At 51.4% G+C, this 19,402-nt stretch overlaps 2 protein-coding genes across 10 annotated transcripts in view; one reads left to right on the top strand and one right to left on the bottom strand.

The window, feature by feature from the left end:
* CD99L2 (CD99 molecule like 2) overlaps positions 1-5,836 on the top strand; it is a 94,676-nt gene extending 88,840 nt beyond the window's left edge. For all 4 annotated transcript variants that reach the window (XM_074359362.1, XM_074359360.1, XM_074359363.1 and 1 more), the window contains 2 exons: positions 2,306-2,371; positions 3,487-5,836. In XM_074359362.1, coding sequence (XP_074215463.1) covers positions 2,306-2,371; positions 3,487-3,551 — 131 coding nt within the window. In that variant the 3' untranslated portion in view covers positions 3,552-5,836. The remainder of the gene's footprint in view (positions 1-2,305; positions 2,372-3,486) is intronic.
* A 995-nt stretch (positions 5,837-6,831) lies between these two features.
* The window catches only part of MTMR1 (myotubularin related protein 1), a 61,658-nt gene continuing 49,087 nt past the window's right edge, over positions 6,832-19,402 (bottom strand). For all 6 annotated transcript variants that reach the window (XM_074359354.1, XM_074359356.1, XM_074359355.1 and 3 more), the window contains 3 exons: positions 15,786-15,899; positions 11,873-12,049; positions 6,832-9,041 (listed from right to left, as the gene is read on the bottom strand). In XM_074359354.1, coding sequence (XP_074215455.1) covers positions 8,880-9,041; positions 11,873-12,049; positions 15,786-15,899 — 453 coding nt within the window. In that variant the 3' untranslated portion in view covers positions 6,832-8,879. The remainder of the gene's footprint in view (positions 9,042-11,872; positions 12,050-15,785; positions 15,900-19,402) is intronic.

Here is a 19,402-nt window from a genome sequence, read left to right as displayed (position 1 = left end):
CCCCATGGTTCTCCCTGCTCTGAGCAGCCAGAGGGGCCCACTTAAAATACACAGGGATGGCTCTGCGTGGCCCTCCCAGGCTCCCCACTGCTCTCCAGGTTGTGGTCTGGACCCTGAGCTTGATGTCCAAAGCCCTTCATGGTTTGGCTCCAACCATATCCCTTCTCCTCCCCACCTGTGGTCTCCTGGTCCCTGCCCATCCCCAGAAGCCTTTCTCCACAGCCACTCACTTCCCTGAGCATGCTCTGCTCTCCCCATCATCCTCTCTGCTGTCCTCTCCCCTCACCGAGCTGCCCTCATCCTTTGGGCCTGGGGCACCACCCTCCCAGCCTGGGGGCCGCCCGGTGCAGAGCCCATCTGGGGCCGATCGGGCTTGTTGGTTTCCGTGTCTGTGACTGCCACCCCGTCCCCCGTCTCTGGACTGTCAGCTCCTGGGGAACTGTGTGTCCTTCATCCACTGATGTGTCCCAGGCACCTAGGTCGGGCTGGAATCAGGAGGAGCACTGTGATGTTTGTGCGGTGGCTAAGCCCCAGAGAAGCTGGGAGTTGGGACTTCCCATCCTCACCCTTTCTGCCAAGCCACCCCCATGGGAAGTCAGGGAAGGTAGAGCAGAAACGGCTTCTGCACCCGGCACACAGGGAGGGCCTGGGGGACGGCACGTGGCTGCTGGGAGGGCTGACCCCGCCGTGGTGCTCAGGGGCTTCTGGTCTCTGCTGCCACCAAAGGGGTCCTGGCCTTGGGGACCCTCTGCTTCCCCTGTTTCTGCCCTCAGTGCCAAGGGTCAGCAGCATGTCGTGCGGAAAGCCCACGCGGTTTGCTGTTGGGGGCTGTGTTCTTGCTCCAGGCTCCTAAGCTTTGTGTCTTGCCTTCAGATGCAGCAGAAGGTCAAGGTAACGACGTGCTTTGACTTACTCATTTTCCTCTTCTGCTTTGGCCTCTACACTTCATTGTCCACCCCTCCTCTCCCCTCCGCTCTTGTTCCTTCTCGCCACTCTCCACCCCATCCCCTTCCCAGGCACTCACCAACTTGGCTGCGACCCCAACCATCTTTAGTTCTCCCTGACACGTGTGGGAGGCTGGGTGCAGCTGCGTTTCAGGGATGCTGGGGCAGGGGTGGAGATCCTGACCGGAACTCAGATGCCTGTTGGCGGTCATCCCTGAGGAGCAACCAGAGGGCGGCCCGCGGGCATTAGATAGTCCAGCACATGGCAGCTGGGCAGTGATCAGAAGGCTCAGGGCACATCTCCTGGTCCCTGCCCATCACCAGGGAGCATCTTCCACCAACTCCTTCGCCCTTCCTGCCCTGCCAATGAGAAATACCTGCATTTTTCCTGGGCCCATCTGGTATCCATTTTGAGCCCTGCAAGCACTAGGGCAGGCAGGCGTCCTTTTCTGTGCAAGGAGCCTGAATGCGACCGGGGGTGGCAGGGTGACATATGCTGGTACCTGCTCCATCATTTGGCTTGTTAGAACCATGGCTCAATTCTCCCCGCCAAGGACCTGGGCTCTGATGGGGTTTCTAGTCTCTGGCTTCTCTGAGGATAAGATGTGGACTCGACTGTCCCTAAGCAGCAGCAGGGGCAGGGTCCACTCTGAGCTGTGAGCGCTGGCCTTGGTGTCCAGCATGGTACCAGTCAGGGGCCTGAGTGCTGGCAGATAGAGGATGCTTGTAAAGTCCCCGGTCCCTCTCACACGTTGGTGGGGAGAAAGCCCAAGTAACTAAGTGGACTAGAGCAGCTAGCAGCGGGCCCTGGGCCCTCCACACTGCGCAGGGACGGCGCCACCTCCCGTGCCTGGAGGGGCCGGCCGGCCTCTGTGCCGGGGGGGGGGGTCGCTGGCATCTCTGCAGGGAGCCCACCCAGCCGTCCGCCCCGCCTCCATCAGTCATTCACATGGTGCTTGGCCCCCTCTCCACCTCCCTGGCCCCTGGGCCATCACGTGGACCCATGGGTTGTGTTAAGCCCTGTCGTCAGGTGTCCCCTCTGCTGGGCAAAGCTGCTGGGTGGCCCACAGTCTCCCACATGGTGGCACCCTCCCAATGGGGATGGGACGTCAGGGGCCTTTGCCTCCCAGCATTTCTGAGGACGATGATGAGAACTCCTGGGCCAGGCAGGCCATTCCCAGCCGCCCTTCACCCAGATGAGGGGATGAGGACATTTAGGGGGCCCAGGGTGCAGGGGTCTGAGGTCGTTAAGGGAGTTGGACTTTTTCAGCGTCATGGAGGCTTGGTCAGGAGTTCTCCATCATGCCCAGGGACCCTCTGGTTCTGTGTCAGCCACTAACTCCGCCCTTTGCCTTCTGCAGAGGGTCTGAACGCGGACTATGTGAAGGGGGAGCACCTGGAAGCCGTCGTGTGTGAGGAGCCCCAAGGTGAGGACTGGCCTTGGCTGAAGCCTCCTAGCCCGTGGGCCCAGCCCTGAGCAGCAGGGAAGTGCAGAGGTGCCTGTTCCTAGAATTTCCAGCCAGGGGTCCCTGTACTCTGCCCGGACCAGCCAGACTCCAGCTTCATGATACCAGGGATGCAGCGGCCCCAGTCAGGGCCATCTGCCCTTGGGTCCCTGAGCCTGAGCCCCTCTGCTCCCTGTCAGCGGAAAGAGACGCACCTCAGACAGGTGCTGACGGAGCTGTGGGAAATCTTTACAACTAGACCTGGGACCTTGCGATTAGAAAATTGCCAGAGGCAATAGGGAAGTTGGCTAAAACACGGACCCTATTATGGGAGCCCCTAGCCCCGCCTCCCCTGGCCTCCCCGCCCTCTTCTGTGGTGATGGAGCACTGTCTGCCTAGGGTCAGGTTGCCAGCCTGGAGTGCCCAACCTCTCAAGGCAGGCAGAGCGTGTGGCCCCAGTGAGGCGGTCAGGAAAGGCTTCCTGTGGAGAAGGGGAGCCAGCTGGCTTTCATCAGTCGAGGCTGGGGAGGGTGCGGCCAGGGCGACGGTGCCCTGGTCTGCTTGGAGCTACAGGCAGCAGCAGGAGGCACAGGCCTGTCGGCAGGCAGCGTGCGATGGGGGGGGGGGGGGTTTGCGCGCGCTCACTCAGGGCCGTATGGCATGCGGGAGCGCCGCCCTGGATGTAAAACATGAGGAAATCGACTCTATAGGAACATTCATAATTTTTTTTATTAAAAATAAACTTTAAAATTTTTAAATAAAAAAACTTTAAAAGTTTTTAAAACTCTTGGCCACCTTTGTGTGAGCGTCTCCCACAGGCTAGGTACTGTGTTGAGTTGCTTTATTGAAAATCCTCCTCCCAGCAACTCCGCCAGGAGCATTCCCGCTTCACAGATGAGGAACTGGAGGCTGAGCTCGTTCCAGGGTCTGTCCGCCTTGTCCTCATCTCCAGGGTGTGGAGCGGGCGCCAGAGGCGAGTTGTCCAGGACAAACAGCCAGGGAGCCAGGTTTCTGTTCCCGGAGGGCCTCAGCTATCTGCGTTATCCCCGGTGCGGGCTGGGGATGATCCCCTGCTAACGGGCATCTCCTCTTCCTAGTGACATACTCGGCGCTGCAGACGCAGTCCGCGGAGCCGCCGCCGCCCGAGCCGCCCCGGATCTGAGGGCGCACGCTGCGCCCTGCTTCTGGCTTCATTTGGACCCCCAGCTGCCACACTGCTCCTTTGATGTCATTGGCTTCTTGTCGTTCTCAGTTTTCCAGATGAGCTCTGGTGTTTGTGAGTTTGGTTCCTGTGCCCCTGCCAGCTTCAGGAGCCGCAGAGTCGCTGACTCCCCAAAGCCACCCCGTCCCCAGGTCTCAGTGAGCTGGGGAGGGCGGGGGCCCAGAGGACGCTTCTGCTGCAGGACAGGAGTTTGAGCCCAGGGCGGTGTGAGCTCCTCTACACCGCACTGACTCACTGGGCAGGTTTCTGCCCAGAGGCAGTCCTGGCCGAGAGCAAAGAGCTGTCGGCAGGGGCCCAGCTGGTGCCTGAGTCACCTGGAGCCCCTGCGAGGAGCCAGCCACTGCACAGCAGGTACCACCACGCACACATCACACCTGGGCGTGTCTTTATTTCCATCCTTCTCTCCAGCTCCAGCCCTTATGCACCTGGGCTTCTACAGAGCTGGCCCGTGTGGTGGCTTGTCATTTATTTAAGTACAAACATGCATGTCACGGTACCCTGCCCTGAGAGTTCAGGAATCTTCTGGACATGTAGAGAGCTGTGGCTCTCAGGCCTAATTCCCATCTGATTCCAGGGGACTAGGCGTGGTCTCCAGGCTGACATGATGAGTTTCGAGGACTCATTCGTGACGTGGAGATGACTCTTATACTGCGGAGGGGCGTACCCCACCCCATGCGTGTTCTTGTTTTGATAGCAAAAGTGCCCGATACCACTTTGGGCGAGCATCAAAGCCTGAAGCATGCCCGTTGTTTACTTAGAGATGTATGCAGCGGGGAGAGGGAAAAGGGACGTTCGCTTGGTTTGGGAAATACACCTGACTTAGGAAGTCTCCAGTGACCTGTCCTCTGATGAAGAGCGCGTGGGAGCCTGTGGGCACTGGAACTGGCCTGGAGCTGCCTGGTTTGGGCTGGAGCTGAGCTGCCTTCTGGAAACACTTGTCCAGCCCACATGTGGTCCTGATCCTGGGGGCTCTGCTGTCAGGGTCTGAGGTGGAGTCTGGAGCCCCCGTCTACTGATAACCAGTCAGCAAGAAGGCGGGGTCCTGTTTACACCGCTTCACGTGCGGCACAGACAGCCCTACACGTTCCATGGAGCTGGGATGAGGCACTTCCGACTTCCTAGGGAAACGGCTGAAGTCTGAACAGACCCCGCAGGGTGCGTAGTGCCTGCCTCGTGTGTCTGTGTTATGTAGAGCGTGTCTGTGGGCCCTGCCAGACAGGCTGGGTAGCATGTGGCCAGGGGTGCGGAGCACCAAGGAGACACCTCTGCACGGTGCCCTGGAGGAAGGAAATCGTGCCCCACCGCATCCCGTGCCCCAGGAAAGGACCAGCGGGGACATTGTGAGGTTTGCCTGTTTCCGGTATGCCCCCGCCCTCGTAGGCCAGGCTGGTCTCTCTCAAGGATGGCGAGGGCCAATACCCCCACCCTTGCAGCCTGCTGTCACCTAAGGGGGAGCTCAGGGCCCAGGGAGGGCCCGTGTCCTGAGTAACGGAGTCGGGAGGAAGCCGGGCAGCGCGCAGGAGGTCGGCACGTCAGGAGGGCTGCTCAGAGCCGTCCCGAGGCATGTGAGAGGAAGCGAGGCAGCACTTAGGTGAGCAGTGAGATACTTCTCTAACTGCCACCGCGAGGCTGGCTGATGGCGAAGCCCCTGAAATCCTAGCTGTCAATCCATGTTCTCAGCGGCGCTGACTCTGGTTGAGAGACCCATTTTGCTCTTCCCTGTCTATCTCTGTGCCTAGTGAAGGGACAGGCCTCGGAGATCACTCAGCCACCCACTTGCAGAGCTCTGGGCCTAGGGGTGGGGCGCTGACACGGGCAGATGCCATGGGGCTCTCGTAACTGTGTCAACCCGAACGCTGCACTGGCCGGCTTGGGCCTTCCCAGGTGTTCGCAGAGACAGGGCGCTAGAAAGGCCGAATGCAGTGTCCATCGCCACTAGCCTAACTGGCTGGGGTTGGGGGGGTGGGGCTCAGCGTTGACAATAACTGAGCCAGTGGAGGAAGGAGGCAGGGCAGCTTAGCGGGTGGGATGCCCTCCCACCGTGGCACCCAGAGTGGGGCCAGGCCCACTGCCTTGGCCACTGGGTTGGGGGTACCAGGTAGTTCTGTGAGTTAGGGGAGATGGGAGGCTGATCTCAGAATCCCCTGTACTTTTTATGTGCTTGTGTTTAAGTATGAATTGTAAGCTGTCTCACGTTTGCATTAAACAAAATGGAACCTACCAGATCCCTGTATTCTGACCGTGTGAAGGCACTCACTTTGTCAAGGGATGCTGTTTTTTCTGAATTCTACGGAGCCGACCTCATTCCCCTCCTCCCAGCCAAAGGCATTTCTCAAGGTCAGGGTTCTCCAAGTCCCCTCTTGACCAGCGGCTTAGTGTCAGGCTTCTTGGCGCCCTGCCGACAACGATGTCGCAGGGGCAGGGCGGGCAGAGGCAAGTTCCCACTCACGACTCCTAAGCCCACTGCTCTGTCTTCTTCAAAGAAAGCCCGTGTCCAGGTCAACTCTGGTGACGTGCAGTCATCTCAGGCCAAGGAAGCTGAGCCGGGCACTCAAGGCCGTGCGTGCAGGGGGCCCGCTGAGGCTCAAGTGGGCTGTGCGCCAGGCCAGCTGAAAAGACAGCATGAGGGCAGGGCCACTGGGAGGGCTGTGCCACTCCAGCCTTGTGGTAAAATGGCACCACGTGAGTCTCCCAGCCTTGCCACCAGGGTGTTGCTGCGGGGCCCTCAGCTGCAGTGACTGCTGTGTGAGGACAGGGACGCCAGGCCTTAGAAGACAGGTGACACCAGGGGGGTGGCGTGGTCTCACCCCGGCCTTTACAGCCCCTGTGGAGGCCAGCACACCCTCTGCAGACTCCAGGTGGGGACCCCATGGCTTCTCAGATATCTGTCCCATTTAAGCTCTAGGATGCATGGCCTGGAAAGCCAGCCCTGCCACCTCAGGGTGGCCTCTGACTCTCAGGGGTGTCCAGCCTTTCCTTGAGTCTTCAGCATTTTCTCAAGGTTAAGGTCCGGGGCATTTCAGATTTTTAAAATCAGAGTAGCTACCCATTTCAGACACAGCACTCAAGTCTTATGATAAGCTACATTTACGACTTAGTAAATGAGTTAAATCATGGAAAGGCACTTTATGTACACTAACTGTGTCATATAACATGTATTGAATGTTTACTAACTTTCCCCAAGGGAAAAATCACCAAAATGCTTAAGACAACAAAAAAATGAGACCACAGGGCAAACATTTTAATTACAGATTGAAATACAGTGCATCAGATGAGGCAAATATGATACTGTACCAGTCTTTAAAAATCTGACCTGTAAAGGTTTTACATTCTAGTACACTTAAATAAAACTGAAAAAAAAAACTGCTTAGGTAACAAAACTATACTTTAAGTTGTTTTAGAAACAGTTCTGTGCTAGGAACAATGGAAAGTGATCTGTTGTGCTGCTCTCAAATGGAATGGGGGTTTTGGGGTCCTCCTAGGGCCCAATACATGGGGGAGGGGAGGTAGGACAGCCCAGTCCCAGGCTAGTTGACCTTGGAAAGAATAAGCCCGAGTCTGCTTCTCTGGTTCTGTGAAAAGCAGTCTTCAGGCCACAGCAAGTTTAAGAGTCAGTGCAGCTGAGAGATTATGTGCTATCCCTGGGGAGAAAGTGAGAACCGTCCCCATCTAAAAACTCAGTAATCAATGACTAATCCAGTTTATCCATTGATAAACAAGGTTTCGGCTATGTTGGAAGCCTAAATCAAAAGCTAACATCAATTAAACCACGCCTTAGAAACAAATCCCCCAGATGATAAAAATGAATTCATTTTCGGTTATTAAATTACCTTGAATAAATATTTGATACCTAACGGATACCAGATAATTTTCTGTAAGAATCAGAAGGTTCCAAGTTGAAAAAACATCTATTCTGTTAAGTATTTGAGTGTAAAAAACCTTTAAGAATGTTTTCAAAAATAAGGTCAACATGTAGGACTTTGGGTAGCATCCAGTAATTTGAAACCAACCACGTGTTACAATGTAGTTGTGAGCCCCATGAGCTTCTGCCTGCCCCCACTCTAAAGGCAAGGTTAACTCCCACCGCAGTGGAGGTCCCAGGGGCTGGCTGAAGTGGGCGTGGCCCAAGGAGGGCGGGGCCTGCTGGAGCGGGGAGCAAATGTGCGAGATTCTGCAGCAGCTCAGAGCCCCAGCGCTAGTGGATGGGCCAGTTGATGGTAAATTAATTCCTGCCCAGACTGATGGTCCCAGGGCCCAAAGTCAGTGAGTGAAGGTGCAACACGGGGAGGAGAGGCCTGAGCCGTGAGATGAGAAAACCGAGGGAAGCAAGGGCTCTGCTTTTGGCATCTGAAGCCACGGCGCAGTAGTTGCTTTAAAATATCGACATGCAATCACAGGAATAATCTGAGTTGAAGGGATCTTGATAAAAGGAGAACTAGTATTTCAGACAGGCAGAGAGCAGGCTGGCTTTGATACAGCTGTCAGCGGGGGGAGTGGCAGGCTGCAGGGTCAGGCAGCTCAGGAGTGATGGGGCCCCGGGGAGGCTGTGCCCAGCCTCCACTGTGCCAGCCCCGGGGACACTGCAGCACTACCAGGAACACCCGTGCCGCCTCAGGAGGCAGGGGAGGGCAGAACATGTGGCCTTAAATGACTAGATTCAAATCGTGCTTCAAATGTACCACATAACAGCGTGAGCTCTGTTTGAAAATTCCTCACCCAGTCCAGTGCAGCAGATACCAGCTTGGGTGACTAGTCTGAACATAAAAAAGGACATAGGAAAATAAAGGCATGTTTCTCTTCTTTAAAAATACCTTATATGTACACAACAGTAATTGGTACAGGAGGACCCCTGGCGTGAAGAGCACTGTAGGAAAGATGGCAACGGTCTGTCTTCCCCACCAGTGCATTTTGAAACACTTCTAGTTAGCTAAGAGCCGAAAGGAGCCACGTGGCTGGCAACGTGGTCTTTAAGGGAATGGGGTGGGTTTTTCACGAGGATGTACCACCTTGAACCTCAGCACTGCGTACCGCTCACCTGAGTGTCTCCCACGCGCTGGGACCGTGGACCGTCGGGTCACAGGGTCAACGGGACAGACAGCTGCCCCGAGAAAGCGCTGACAGGAGGGAAGTGGGGTGTTTACAACACAGCAGCACTGCTGACCATGGGCGCTGTCACCTAGCACACAAATGGTCGCGGGGCCTAATCGGAAAAGACAGGCTCACAGGTCCAGCCGCTGCAGTCCCCGCCTGGGCCAGGGCCCGCGGCCGTCAGACCGAGGTGTGCACAGGCGTGGCTGAGTGCGAAGGCGAGGAGCCCCGCTCCGATGAGGACGAGGCGCGCGTGGCCACCTCCCGCTGCAGGTCCTCCACCCTCTTCTGCAGCTCCGCCCGGACAGCCAGCAGCTCCTTGAGGTTCTGGTGGATGGGCATCTGCAGGGACAGAGAGAGCGGCGTCAGTGTGCTGGTCCTTCCCCAAACAGCCTCGGCATCTAGATGCTTCGGTTCACCCCGAGCTCACAGTCAGGACGCCTGTGCACCCAAAGGCTCCTCAGTCTCTGACCGAACTACAGCCAGGTGCACCAGGCCCCTCCCCACGAGCCAGGGCCTTCAGCTGCCACCATGGGGTGGCCTCCCTGGTTCTGCTTGCCTTCCCTGCTGGGCCAGGTCCCCAGAGGGGACAAGGAGGCCTGGGTGAACCTGCCACCTGAGCATCAGCCGAGGCTACCCATGCAGACTTGGAAAGGAGCCAGGACTGTGGGAAATGAGAGCAGTGCTTCCCTGCCACCGAGCAGCATTTACAGGGAAAGCCCCCCACCTCCATCACCCCTGTGTTTCTGCATTTTTATAAACAGCACTGCGGACTGAAAATATGTCTGTTGCCTCAACACTTTCTAGCACTTGAACTAGCGTTCGTTTTCATCAACCAGATCAGGAGGGGATAGAAGCCCCTGGAGAGGGCCGTGCTGGAAGAGGGGGAGCCCCCGGGCACTGCACCTCCCCACTTCACGAAGCATCCGCCGACAACGCCTCACCCCAATTCCTAAGCCGACCAATGGGGGTGAGCCAGAAGCAAATGAGAAGGGTTTTCCTGGGGCACAGGGGCCACCTCCCTAGTCTGACTGTTCTGGTCATGGCACCCACATCTGCACTTAGCAAACAAGCTGTTCTCCACACCTGCAGGGGCCCAGAGATCCCAGACCTGGTGTTTCCCTCATGGCTCGAGGCAGACCAGGGAGGGAAGTCGCCAGCTGAGGGGCAAAGGCGGCACGGGCGGTGGGTCTGCGGAGCGCCTCCTGCTTCCCTCTGACCCCAGTCCAGGCAGCATACAGCGGCCGCAGGCCTGGTTCCTGAGCCTCGGCCGGGCCATGGGATGCTCACCAAACACCCTCCGGTGGCTTCTTCCTGCTGCCCTCAAGGTGAGATCCTGACCTTGGCCTCGAGGCCCTGTATGGTCTGACCTCAGCCTGCTTCTCCTGCTCACTTCTCACCAGATCCTGCCTCTACTCCCCTCCTGCATTCTAGAACCTTCCATATTTTAGAAGATGCCATGCATCCTCTGTCCCTTCTGCCGGAGACACTCTCCCCCCCCCCTTTCACTCACGTGCTGGACTTCATCCTACAGGGACCGGCTGGAAGAGGACTTGCAATGGGTGTGGGGCCTTTCGGCACCTCTCCACTCCCGCCAGGCCTGTGTGTTTCATCATTACCTCCCCTGAAGACTGGGAGTCATCCCACCCGGTGCCAGCGGTGACCAGCCCCAGTGGAGGGAAGAGGGAAGGTGGGAGACAGATAGGAGAGAGATGAGAGCCTAGAGTGAACGACCAGAGATGAGGAGGGGACAGGGTCGGACGGGCGGACAGCTGGGTGTCTCCACACACTAGGGGGCTCGATAACCAGCACCACGGAGGCTGACAGGACACGAACAGTTGGGTCCTGCCCGTGGTTAGTGGGGCTTGGGGGCTGTTATTGTGTAACTGTGTCCCCCACACCCCAAATGCATCGGTTGAAGTCCTCAGCCCCAGCACCACAGAAGGTGACCTTTCTCGGAAGTAGGGGCTTTACAGAGGTGCTGAAGTTAAAGTGAGGTCCTCAGGGTGGGCCCTAATCCGGTCTGACTGGTGTCCTTATGAAAAGGGGGAAACTGGACACACACACACACAGAGGGAAGACGAGGTGATGCAGGGACAAGACGGTGTCTACCGGCCCAGGAGAGAGGCCCGGACCAGACCCTGCCCTCTCGGCCCTCAGAAGGAGCCCGCCCTGCCCACATCTTGACCCTGGACCTCTGGTCTCCAGGCTGGGCAGCAGTGCGTTTCTGTTGTTGCAGCCCCCTGTCTGGGGGACTTCGTTACAGAAGCCTGAGCAGACGGAGACAGACGAACCCTGCCTGGGGAGACTGTGGAGGCCCCGAGTGAGGGGAAGGACTGAGGGGGAGAAGGGCGGAGGGGAAAGGCAGCACTGCACATCTGCAGCCGACAGAAGTGATGAGGTCAAACGAGGCCTGGGTAACATGCCCTTAAATCCTGAGAATATTCAACTGAAAAGGGAAGGGGAGGGGAGGGGAGGGGGAGGGGAGGGGAGGGGAGAAAAGAAACCTCAGCAGAAAGCCATCTGGCCTCAGAGGTGAGGGCTGCCTCCATGGTTCTCCCCACCGACTCTGACCACACCCTGGCCACCTGTGTGGAAGAGCTTGGGGACTAGGGCAGAACCAGGGACAGCAGAGGGTTCGGGGAGTACCTCACCTCGGTGGGACCTGAACTCAGCCACTGGACACCCAGGGTGACTATAACTTGGCTCTGGCCCAGCCATGCACTGTTCTGTACTATTTTTTCAATCTCAGAAAATGTTACAGTGAAAAGGGGTGGCAGGGATAGGGAAACCTGAACCCCTCTTCAAGGGGGTGCCTGCTCTGTGACTCGGCACGCACCCTCTCTCTATTGTGCTATCAGAGTCTATAAACTGTCACAGAGTCATCGGAAGGACGAAGAATCAAATGCAGTAACTTCTAACACTTTGTCATCTGTCTACCTTCAGCAGCAGAAGACAGAGGTGCTAAGATCTGTAACTCTAACCCAGCAAACAGCACCTGGCTTGGTGCTGGAAGGCACCTGCTGGAACACGAACGCAAAGGACCGAGCCCTGAGAGGCGAGGGCAGAGGGCCTTCAGTATATGTTCATATGTAGGATGCACACATTTCTACAACACCATCGTCACCTGGACAGAAAGATACGCTCTTTTGAGAAGACAAACAAAAAGATACCTGAGGCCTCATTCGTGGATTCCATCGCACATAATAGTTTACCCATAATTCCAAGTGACTCAGACTAGCAACAGGATACAGGACGTGGTTTTCATAATTCACAAAGAAGGGATTAGAAAATTCATCAAGCTGGCTATTGATGTAAGACCACAAAGATATAGTCTTCGTATATACATCCTGAAAAGCAAGCAAACAATGCACTGAATTAAATTCAAGTCTCTTGCCACCCCCAAGAATTTGTATCACATATTGAAAAGGACCTGAATAATTAACTGAGTTCAAATGATAAAAATTCAGGAACCTTGACAGAGCCCCACCCCATCCCTCTGCACGCATGGCCTCGTGCTGGGGAAGACCCGAAAACACACTGGTTACTGGCCTGGAAAAACATATTGCTGAGTTAGGTAATATCTGGTGACGGTGTCTGTGTGAAGGCAGAATGAGAACTTTCTAACAATCCCAGGATGATGGGGCCCGTATGTAAGAAATACATTTTTTATTCTTGTTTGCAGGTTGCTTGTGTGACCCTTAATATTAGGCACTATAGGAAGAATTTACAGATAAGATTCCTTTCACTTGAAAGTCATGGCTATCTGGGGGGAAAGTGTGCTGTGGCAGGCTGGAGAAGCCTTAAATAGAGAATATGTCATTAAATCCTAGAGCCTCACCTCCCAATTTTATAGGACACAATTTAGAAACACTAACTATTTGCGCTGCTCATTGGAATGAAAATACCCAAGCCCACAGGCACGATGGGGCAGATAAACATTAAACATGGATCAAGTACGGTGACAAAGTCAAAATGAGGAAATGGTGAGGCCAGAAGTGTTTCTACCATTCTGCTGCTCCCGAGCCAGCTGGCTTCCTCACAAGTTATCTAGACACAGGAAATTCAATTAGCACTTTTTCGTAGTTTATATTTTGTATTCATAGAGAAACACCAGCAATAATTTAAGGAACCCCAAATAGCCAAAAGAATCTTGGAGAAAAGAACAAATCTGGAAGTCTCACACTTCCCAGTTTCCAAACTTACTACAAAGCAATAATCAGTGCAGGTGGTACTGGCATAGGATGGACCGGCACGTCCATCAGTGGAACAGAGACCACAAAAATGAACCTCCACGTTTATAGTCAACTGATTTTCAACAAGGATGCCAAGAAAATTCAGTGGGGGAAAGAGTCTTTTCAACACACTGCTGAGACAACTAGATAACCGCCTGCAAAAAAATGAAGTTGAACCCTTACCTTGCTATATAGAAAAAGTCACTCAAAATGGTTCATAGGCCTAAATGTAAGAGCTAAAACTGTAAAACTATTAGAAGAAAACACTGGCTTAAATCGTCATGACCCTGGGTTAGGCAGTGGTTTCTTAGCTATGACACCAAAAGCACAAACAACAACAACAAAACAGGTAAGTTGGATTCATCAAAATTAAAGACTTGTGTGTTTCAAATGACACCATCCAAAAAGAAAAAAGAAGAAATTATCCAATTCACATAACTTTACAAGATTACTGGAATAAAATTTTCCATAATTTTTTTTTAAAAAAATGAAAAGACAATGCACAGAATGGGAGAAAATTTTTGCAAATCACGTCTAATAAGAGACTTATACACATAAAGAATACATAAGGAACTCTTACAAGCTCAATAATACAAAGACAGATAACCCAAATAAAAATGGGCAAAGGATGTGAAGGAACATTTGTCCACAGACACATACAGATGGCCAGACAAGCACATGGAAAGATGTTCAACATCATTAGTCATCAGGGAAAAACGCACATCAGAATCACAATGAGACACGACCTCACATCCACAGGGATGGCTAGAATCAAAAAGACACCAAGTGTCTACAAAGGTGTGAAGAAAATGAGACCCTCAGACACTGCTGATGAAAATGTAAAATGTAACTGCTTTGGAAAATAGTCTGGTGGTTCCTCAAAGGTTATACATAGAGCTACCATATGACCCAGCAATTCTATTTCTAGGTATCTACGCAAGAGAAATGAAAGCACAGAAAATCCTGTATGTGAATGTTCACAGTTGAGGTATTCTTAGAGCCAAAAGTGGAAACCACCTGAAAGTCCATCAGCTGATGAGTGGATAAGCAAAATGTGGTCTCTCCATACAATGGACTGTTACTCAGCCATAAAAACTGAAGTACTGGTGCATGCTAAACATGGGTGAGCCTGGAAAACATTCTGCTGCGTGCAATATGCCCTTCGCAGGAAGACAAGTGCATTCATATGCATTGTCCAGAACAGGTGAAGCCCCGGGGAAGGAAAGGAGACTAGCAGCTGCCAGGGGCTGGGGTAGAGGACGGGGAGGGACTGCTGATGGGCATGGGTTTTCTTTTGGGGTGATGAACATTTTATGAAATTAGATGGTGGTGATGGTTGCACACTCTGAATATACTAAAAAACAGTAAACTTTCCAATTTAAAGGGGTTAATTGTAGTTTGTAAATTTTATCTCAAGGGAGCTTATTTTTTAGAGTACATTTTGATTAAAAAAAAAATAAGACCATAAAGATTTAAACTCAACATATGAACTTCACTCTTCTGTGGCTGATTAAAAAAAAAACTTTACTGAGATAAGTCACATACCATAAAATTCACTCTTTTAAATTTTTTCTTTTTAAGGGTTTAACAGGGCCTGTCACACTGGGCCCACGGGAAGGTGGTCTTTATCCTGATCACAGTGGGAAGCTACGGGGAGGTTTTAAACCGAAGAGAGGCCCATGATGAGACTGCAGTTCAGGAACGCCACCCTGGTTGCTACACTTAGAGTGGATGGCTGGAGGTCAGAAATGCAGGGAGCGAACAAAGCTCGTTTCTGGGCAGCTGCCTTAGTCCAGGTGTGAGACTAGTGGTGGGGCGGCTTCAACAAGGCTTGGAGCAGCAAGACGTGGCCAGGCTAACAATCTACCCTGGGGACAGGGCTAGCAGTACGCACTGATGGGCTGAACGGGGCAGCTGGGGTGAGGGCAAAGGAGTAATCAAGATGGCCCCTCTGTATGACCTTAGCATCCTGCTGGGCAGAGGTGCCATCTAGTGAAATGCAAAAGAGCAGGGAAGGAACAGAAGGATGGCATGTAGATCCAAGACAGACGAAATCACCTACAGAGAGAACAGAGTTTGGGGCAAGAAGAGGACACAGGACTGGGCCCAGTCAACTCCAAGTTTAGAGGAGTTCAAGGGAAGTTACTGAGCAGGGAAGGCCAGCGAGGCGGGGAGGGCACGGAATGAGGGCGTGGTCCGCGGAGGGGAGGCAGCCAGGAGGGAGGGAGCTGCGCTGGGGGCTGCAGTTTTCTCCCTCCTGTCCTAGCTCCCTTCGCTTCGCCTGCAGGCAGAAGTCCTTTTCTATGAACCGGATGACATTCTTTAAGCTGTCTTCTCCCAGTGCTTCCTCACTTTTGATCATTTCTGTCTTTTATCCCAAAGTGAGGAGAAAAGGAAGAGGTAAATATAACTCTGAGAAGCTTGGTAGCTGCAGCTTTACCAGTCTGATGGAAAAGGAACTTTAGCTTGGAACCCAGAGAGAGCTGGGGCTCATCTGAAAGCATCATTTTCCAAGGTCTCCTAGTACCATCTCCCCGTCAGCACAGAGAGTGACTGCAGAACCGGGTCATTTGGGGGTTGAGGGGTCTGGCCTCTAGCAGTGAGCCTAGAGGCCTCAGGGAGCTGTAGGCTGGCGGCGCCCCAGCACCCAGAAAGCCAGGGGCTTTCCTCAAATCGCCTGAAGATTAGACACGTGCTGGGGCTGGCGGCCCCTGGGAGGGCATTTAGTGCCACCACTCCAAGTACAGACAGCAGCGGGGCGAGACCCAAGGCCGCTCTCCATCAGTCTTGCTTCCACCATGCCACTTTGTGGAAAGGCACCTGAGCAATGGGGCAAGCGGGAGACACTTACCTCTTTGAGTCGCTGCTGCTCACAGTTGCACAAGAAAGTCCCAAAGAGACAGCTATAAAGGTGATCCAAAATTGTAATCAAGAATAGTTCATTAAACTCGAATGCTGAAGGAAACTTAAATGGAGAAAGAAAGAAGGTTTAATTTTAAGGTTAAATTTCCAAAACAAACTAGTACTAATTTGTGTATGTGTGTGTATATGAAAGACAGCTAAACTACAACTTGGAATATAGTTAAAAGATTAAAAGGAAAATTGAGTCCACATAGAACTTTATTATCGATAGTTTCCAATCCAAGCTTATAGATCTGGCTGAGAAACAACCTGAAACAACCAGAACTGTTGAACTTTTTATGCCTAAGAAAGCTTACAGAGCTTCCGCTCCTCGCCATGATGGTGGAACAGAGCCTACATTCACCCTTCGGCCTGAAACATACACAAAATGTATGAAACAGCTGTTTTCAGACATTGGCAACAGGCAGTGGCACAGGACCATGATGCCGCGCCTGCCCCAGAAGGGAAACAAATGGGACAAGTCCTACTATTGGCCCAACTTTCGACTCGGAGGCCCTGGAGGCACATTCTGCATCATGGAGGAGGGAGGGGGTTCCTAGGTACAGCCCATGCATATAGTGACTCAAGAAGAAATAAAAAGTCTTTATCTATTAAAGAAATAACTCAAAATTAAAAACCTCTCCACAGAGACAACTCCATGAATATACATTCCCCAAATTCTTACCAATATATAAGCACATTGAACCTGGCAATATGTAAGAGGGGCAACACCACATGACCAAGCGGGGCTTGTCTCAGGAATACAAGGCTGGTTTAAGATTTGATCTTCACAAAAAAAAAGTCTATTACTGTAATTCACTATATTAACAGAATAAGGAAGAAAACCGCATGATCTTCTCAAATGCTGTTTTAGGTAATTTTTTGTTTTTTAAAAGTCATTTTATTTTATTTATTTTCCTATCAATAATTTGATCATTGTTTTAGCTTTATTTATTTTTAGTTCCTTTTTTGGGGGGTAATTAGGTTTGTTTCTTTATTTTAATGGAGGTACTGGGGATTGAACACAGGACCTTGTACATGCCAAGCATGCACTCTACCATTCAGCTAGACCCTCCCACCTGTCTTAGGTAATTCTTAACGGAGTTTAGCAGAATTCGAGTGAAGAACTGCCATTGCCAGGAGGTTTCACCGGGTAGCTGCCATTTAGTAACCATGAGGAGACAATCTGGAAATGATAATAACAATCCCAGTGGCAGGCATGTACTGGGAGCCTACCATGCACCAGAATTCTAACTGAAAACATAGTGAAATGTTCATTACCTACTCAATTAAGCCAAGCCAATTAGAACAAAACCAAAAGAACTATCCAGCACATCTTTATTTGACAGCTTAAAGACCTATTCCTAATCAGAGATGCTTGCACACTATCACAGCTAATCCTGTCTCTCTAGAATGACGAATCATGTATAGAAAGTTTATTTTGTAAGTTTACCTTTATCACTTTACTAGACCAGAGACTAGCTTCTCAGCTAGAAACAATGGTCAATGCAGGGCTGTCCAACCCCCCCCCCGCCCCCCACAGTTGTTCCTCTCCTCCCCAGGCTATTAGACTAGGCCATGTCAGGAACTCTGCTCAGCTGCCCAAGGTGAAGACTTGCCGCTCTTTATGCCTTAAGGATCGCTCTCAGAGAAACACACAGCTTTCGTCCAAGGAGCCCCATGGGAATACCACTTCTCCAGAAACCCCTGGAAACTAGCTGCGGTGGTGGGTCTCACTAACGTCCTTGTTCTTAGAGGAACTAAATCAATGATGAATTAAATCAACTAAATCTGGCTGAAATGCTAAAGCTAGCTACTGGTTAATCCTCTCTCAGAGCCTTTAAGATTGCCCCTTGCAATTCTGACCATGGCCCCATGTTCCAAATGGCTATCTTTTAAAAGTTCAAGTATATTATATCCTTTTTTTCCCAATATTTTTCTATGCAGCTTAGTTATGCTCTATTTATAAATCACTGGCACCATGAAACTTGTGAACTCTAAGCAAAAATACAAAATTTATGTATACTGAAACTTTATTAAATCAAGGCTAGAAATGGAAGGTCTACATTTTATATTCAAACATTTAAAAATACACATTTACTAACAGGACAGCAAAGCTTCTATTATTAATACATTTTTGAAGCCATATGAGTCTCTATCCCTAACCCTGAGCCTGCATTCGGCATCTGGAAGCTTGGTTGGAGGTTCTATTGCCTCTGACTACAAGCCTTATTCTCGCCAAGTCGGCAGCAGGTATGGGAGGTCGGGGGAGGGGCGGGCTCAGCCCAAGCCCATCAGCACCCACACCACCAGAACACAAGGGCTCCATCCGCTCATGCCAGGTCAGGATGCTGTTCACATCCACAGGGCACGGTGGCATTAAACTCAACTCAGGCAACATTTCATCACAGGAAGTAGCAACCACTAGAGTAATACAAATAAAAGATTAAGTCTCTGATTCACAGTTTATTTTGGCCTCTTCTCCTGGAAACTATACCATATACTTCAAAAATATGGTGTCAAAAACCCCACAGAAATCCATAATGAAAGTCTGCACCTCTTGAGGGACAAAAATATCAACAAATATTAAACCTATCTGAAAGGGCAAAAAGTCTGTTAAACTGGAGTTATTGTAGAGTGTCTTTGAGACTCTTCTCTAGTCACTCAATTACTTTTCCCCTTAGTTCCTTTTATATCATTTTCTGCACAGACTAGTTCATTTCATTGTGAGATTTCTAACAACTTTGCACTGATGTAGCTGACTTCATTTAGCAGTAGGCAACCTAAAAATAAGTTAATCCGGTCACATGAACGCATCTTTTCTAACAAGCTACATATCTCATTCACTTGTGACTTAATTGATAGACTGCTCTTCAGAGTGTCTCCTTTAAATGCATTAACAATGTTATTTTAAAAGAAATTAATTATACACATTTCATAGGCAGTCTTAAAGCTGTAAGAGGCATCTGAAATATTCTAACCTAAACCCCTCACTTTATTAAAATTCAATAAACATAAGAAGAATTATATAGATTAGACATAGAAATAGGCACTAAGCAATATGAAGAATGAAGTCAGCTTGAAGGTGTTACACACACACACAATTTATCTAGACATTTGGGAGGAATAAGCTACAAAAATGGTGTTTATCCCTTCAGAAGCATCAGAATTATTTTCTGTGTTCAACCTTCTTATGCAATTTTTCTAAAATGTATTTCGTACTTTCCTGTCTTAACCTGAATGTAACCATCATTTAATTTTGTTACTGGCTTGGCATCAATACAATCAGCAAGTACATGGCACTATGAAGCAGTAAGACTTCGGGCCAGCCTCCATGCCTTTTGAGTATGTGTATGCTGTTACCCGTTACCTGTTACTCATACCATCGGGAGCCTACCTCTGAGACCACCCCTCTTCCCACTCCCCACCCTTCTAATTGACTGCTTTGAGTCAGCTGGGACCTGGCACTCAGAAAACAGAGCCCACCTAGCTTGGGGAAGCTGGGTCTAAAAGTCCAAGTAAGTTCTAAGGGAGGGCCTGAGGACTCTGGAAAATCTGCTTTGGCCA

This window comes from Camelus bactrianus, chromosome X (assembly GCF_048773025.1).
Source record: "Camelus bactrianus isolate YW-2024 breed Bactrian camel chromosome X, ASM4877302v1, whole genome shotgun sequence".
Lineage (NCBI taxonomy): Eukaryota > Metazoa > Chordata > Mammalia > Artiodactyla > Camelidae > Camelus > Camelus bactrianus.
This window is presented reverse-complemented; position numbering and strand designations above follow the sequence as displayed.